This window comes from Temnothorax longispinosus, chromosome 1 (assembly GCF_030848805.1).
Source record: "Temnothorax longispinosus isolate EJ_2023e chromosome 1, Tlon_JGU_v1, whole genome shotgun sequence".
Taxonomy (NCBI): domain Eukaryota; kingdom Metazoa; phylum Arthropoda; class Insecta; order Hymenoptera; family Formicidae; genus Temnothorax; species Temnothorax longispinosus.
This window is the reverse complement of record NC_092358.1, coordinates 8,162,433-8,167,118: the sequence shown is the minus strand read 5'-3', so window position 1 is coordinate 8,167,118 and position 4,686 is coordinate 8,162,433. Positions and strand designations below refer to the sequence as shown.

The following is a 4,686-nucleotide window of genomic DNA, read 5'->3' as shown; positions in this document are numbered from 1 at the left end:
TATATCGAGGTATATGACAGTAAAAGAAAACGTCAAAGAGGAGAATATTACTATTAAATAGAATCTTCATTGCGTAAGCAATTTAAGGAGGTTAACTGCTAGAATTTAATTAATTGCCGAAATAATGAAATCATGATTTAATAGACGCTCTCACGGAAAATACCTGCTGGCGGTGTCAGAGACTGATTTAAATACGGTTCACATGACTCGGTAATATCGTACGATGAGTTTCGTGTCGTTGCGAGGGGCTCGTCCCGGCCGTGAGATAATGACGATAAATTCTGTCGCGTGACGTGGAATTTCTGGCTCTTCGACTGGTTATCAGAAGCAAGCCGTGCCTACGCGGATAGTCGCGCTCGATTGGTCCAGGAGTGAGTAAACATGTTTTTTGTATAACACCGATCTCTTGTCGTTGCGTCGCCTAAGGACGACCGCGTTCATATAAAACGGGGGAGTGCCGCGGAAATTTCTGTATTTTACACCAGGAAAAGAAACGCCCGTGTGTCTTTGGAGAAAAGGATCGCTGGCGACATGAAGGACGAGCTCAAGGTAGCAAAAACGTTTTGATTCTGACAGATCAAAAGAATTCAGTGTGCAACACTTTTCGGAACGTATTTTCTGTTAAAAACAGCCTATCTTTTTATTGTGGAAATGATAGCTGGAAAATTATCTGATCTAATTTTCAAATGGTGTCCCGCGAGTAACCCAAACTCTTTCGTGTAATTTTGTTTAGAATTTAGTGTATATTTCTCATTTTAAATAAGAAAGTATAAAATACTGACAGTAAAGAATATTTTGATATAGGAAAATGTGATATAGGAACCGCTGAAATCTAAACTAACGCTTGACATTGCAAGATAGTGTGTTAATTTAACGAGTAAAAGATAGAGTGCTTGTTTTATTGAGAAGTGTCTTTTAGTATCTTACGGGATTCGGCTGTGAGTTCTCCAGCGAGGATGAGCGTTGTCCGGGAGCGCTACCCATTGGGCAGAATAACCCGCAGAAGTGTCCATACGGTCTTTATGCCGAACAATTGTCGGGCACAGCGTTCACTGGTGAACAAAAATCCTTTTATTCTTGAATTTGTCTTTAAAAAACACTTCCTATTTTAATTATACGTTTTGATTTGATTCCTACACAGTTTCGACTTTTACGGTTGTCAAACAAAAAGTCAGTCAGTATAAATTTAGAACTTAAAAAAATTTAATTTTATCTAAAATTTGTCAATCAAGGTGTAAATTTATAAAGTGAAATAAATGGAAAATTTACGCTTTGAAAGAGGTAAACATATTGTTAGCTCGATTACATTTCTGTCTCGAGTCTTTAACTTGTTTCTTATCAAATTTTGATAAAGAGAAGTCTTAAGATAATATGAATTCTGTAGTAATAAATGTCACTTGGTTTAAATTTTTTATCAACGCGATACTGAATCAATAGTTCAATTTTTTTACTTTCCTAATATATTGTATAATACTAGACATTAATTATTATTTGAAAATGCCAATTATTTCCATTTTCTAGCTCCGCGTGGACAAAATAAAAGATCATGGCTCTATCGAATAAGACCATCCGTTGTTCACAGCCCGTTCAAACCTTTCGTTAAAATTCATGGAGCCGAATCTTATGTAAAAAACGATTGGAACGATACTCATCCTAATCCTAACCAGGTAAATTTTCGTAATATTACATTCAAGGATTCGGTGCAACAACGATTTAACTAGACGATTAATAGATATACATTTAATTTTTTTTTAGATCTCTTTTTTTCTCTTTTTTTTTCTTTTTCTCCCACAATTTTTTTCAAGTTTACAGAAAAATAAAATAGATCTCTGTTGTACTGAATATTTCAATCTACGAACTATCGGAAGGTTGTTCGCGTTTCAGTTAAGATGGAAGACCTTTGACGTCCCGACTCGACGAGATCCCGAAGTCGACTTTATCGAGGGTCTTCACACTCTGTGCGGTGCCGGCGATCCCAAGATACGCCAGGGCGTTGCGGTACACGTGTATTTATGCAACGCTTCCATGAAGGATAGGGCTTTCTACAACGCTGATGGCGATTTTCTCATCGGTAGGTGGTTATAGGAAATGCAACATCTACTTTTTTTTTTAAGGAAAAAAAGAATATACATATGTCAAATTTTGATTTCGGTTGCAGTGCCACAGTTGGGCGATCTGCAGATCGTCACCGAGTTCGGCAAGATGCGATGCGAGCCGAACGAGATATGCGTCATTCAGCAAGGTATGCGATTCTCCGTGACCGTTTTCGGCCCGTCCAGGGGTTATATCCTCGAGGTCTTCGACAATCATTTCCAGCTGCCCGAATTAGGACCAATAGGTAATTCGATTCGAAGAATTAATTGTGGAAGTAGCTTATAACACTTTTTTTGTAGAAACTTAAGAAAATTAATCCACATTCCCAATTCTCTCAACGTTAATGGTAAATAAAACTTTTCGTATTTTATCTTCGAAACCAAGCTGTTGAAAAACAACATAATGCTGTTATGCTGTCGTCGAACAATTACATCTCTTCCACTAGGAAGATTCGATACATTCGCATTTTCTTAATAAGCGGATTAATGAGCTGGGCTGTGAATTAAATGCGCAGGGGCGAACGGTTTGGCGAGCCCGAGAGACTTTCAGACACCGGTGGCTTGGTACAATGATCGCGAGATCGATTACGAGATCATATGTAAATATCAGGGAAAGCTGTTCGTGGCCAATCAAGGTCACAGTCCCTTTGACGTCGTCGCATGGCACGGCAATTACGTACCGTACAAATACGATCTCAATAGGTTCATGGTCATCAATTCCGTTTCCTTTGATCACTGCGTGAGTATAAACAATATACATATATATAACGCAAGGAAAAAGCTTATTAACGATTTAATATTATTTTCAATAGTAAATTGCGTTACTGCTTCTTCTTTAATTTTCTTTAGCATTTTACATTTTTGTGTTTTAACGTAACAAACATACATACGTGCGATAAGTAAGATTTTTTTAAATTCTACATATTCATCGGATGTTTCGGATTTTATCATGCTCATTCTCGGAATGTTAAGTAGCTCAATTAATTCCGCAGGATCCTTCCATCTTCACCGTGTTGACGTGCCCCACTAACAAGCCTGGAACCGCCGCGGCCGACTTTGTTATCTTTCCACCCCGATGGTCCGTACAGGAGCACACTTTCCGACCCCCTTATTATCATCGTAAGTATATTCCTAGAAAGTACATACCTTTTGCGTTCATTATATATACGCGCCGATGTACAGATGAAACTGACCTGTGTAAACTTTTCTTAACGCGATTTAACGAGGGAAATTAAAGTGTATGCCAATAATATTTAATAAGATTACTGGATTACTTCTATAAGTGCTTCATAATTTCCAGTAGTTTGTTTAAATTTGTAATTGAGCAAGAAAAAAATGCTAATTTGATAAATATCGTTCCAAATTATAGGAATATGTAAAAAATTGTAGAAATTATAGTTAAAGATTAGATATTGTATTTAAGGGTTTTTTATTAGATATTATATTTTTATATAGATATTGTATTTTTAAGGGTATTTAAGGTAAACGTCTTAGATACTTGACATATCTTTCAAGTCTCTTTTAAACTGGTTCTTTGGTTTGCTTGGTAACCGCTTGGTTATACCTATCTTGATTAAACTACCGATTCGACGATCCGTGACGCGTTTACTAAACACGGTATACCACCAAGAAATTGCGGATTCTGCGGCTCTTTTCCCTGTCGCCGATCCCGTGGGTTCGATTACACGCGGCAAGAGTTCGAGCGCGAGTGCACCGTCGTACTCGACTCGGCGGCGTCTTCGTTCCAGAAGAGCGCCCCTGAAAATTGTGAAACCGAGTTGGCTCGGAGAAAACTTGAAATTTTTCCCGGCGACCGATCGCACAATGTCTCTTTCCCCGGTAGGTCGTTTCACCGATTTCCTGTCACTGCCGATCGCAATATGCCGATCGATTATGACGAGACGGGACGGACCACTTTCGTTCGATGTCGCGATTATCCTCGTCATATTCCGCTGCGTTATCGCGCTCTCTTGTTGAGAAAGTCCGTCGCGTGCAAGGAGAAAGACGGGTAGGCACGATGTGCCTATCAACGAGGTTGCATTCTTACGAGTTGAGTAATTGAAAACCACAAGAAGCGGCCATTATCGGTGTCTTCAATGTGTACCATTCCGTGGTACAGAAGTTACGTGCAAAATTATAGGATCGATCGGCGAGTAATTGTGACAGCGGACTATAAACGCGCTGTGATAGTTTCCAATCGTAAAGTTAATGCCGATTATCGGGAATCTTATTAAAATTGACAAAGGCTCGCTTAATAGCTGTGATAAATAAGCGAACAGAATAATTGCCATTTTTGTTATCGGCGAATATCGAAAGTGTGTACATATACATATATATACATTTATTATGAAAGAAATTATATATACTTATTCCGTAATTATTCTGAAATCGATGGAAAACGTGATTAAAAATTGTATCCTTGTGAGACATTTTTATTACTCTCTATAAAAGTATTTCATGAAATAAAATTCTATGATAATTGGCTAAAGATAACTTCTCTTTAATCTTAATTTTATGAGTAAAGATTTCTAATATAGATTTTCTATCATTTATACTTCTATTAATTTTATACTTCTTACTTAATTCTTCAATT

The 4,686-nt window shown here is 37.6% G+C and overlaps 1 protein-coding gene across 2 annotated transcripts in view; it reads left to right on the top strand.

Annotated features, from left to right (window-relative positions):
• Nucleotides 1-390: 390 nt before the first annotated feature.
• Hgo (homogentisate 1,2-dioxygenase) overlaps nucleotides 391-4,686 on the top strand; it is a 7,061-nt gene continuing 2,765 nt past the window's right edge. For both annotated transcript variants that reach the window (XM_071773241.1, XM_071773248.1), the window contains exons 1-7: nucleotides 391-549; nucleotides 920-1,055; nucleotides 1,522-1,667; nucleotides 1,885-2,071; nucleotides 2,159-2,338; nucleotides 2,609-2,832; nucleotides 3,086-3,212. In XM_071773241.1, coding sequence (XP_071629342.1) covers nucleotides 532-549; nucleotides 920-1,055; nucleotides 1,522-1,667; nucleotides 1,885-2,071; nucleotides 2,159-2,338; nucleotides 2,609-2,832; nucleotides 3,086-3,212 — 1,018 coding nt within the window. In that variant the 5' untranslated portion in view covers nucleotides 391-531. The remainder of the gene's footprint in view (nucleotides 550-919; nucleotides 1,056-1,521; nucleotides 1,668-1,884; nucleotides 2,072-2,158; nucleotides 2,339-2,608; nucleotides 2,833-3,085; nucleotides 3,213-4,686) is intronic.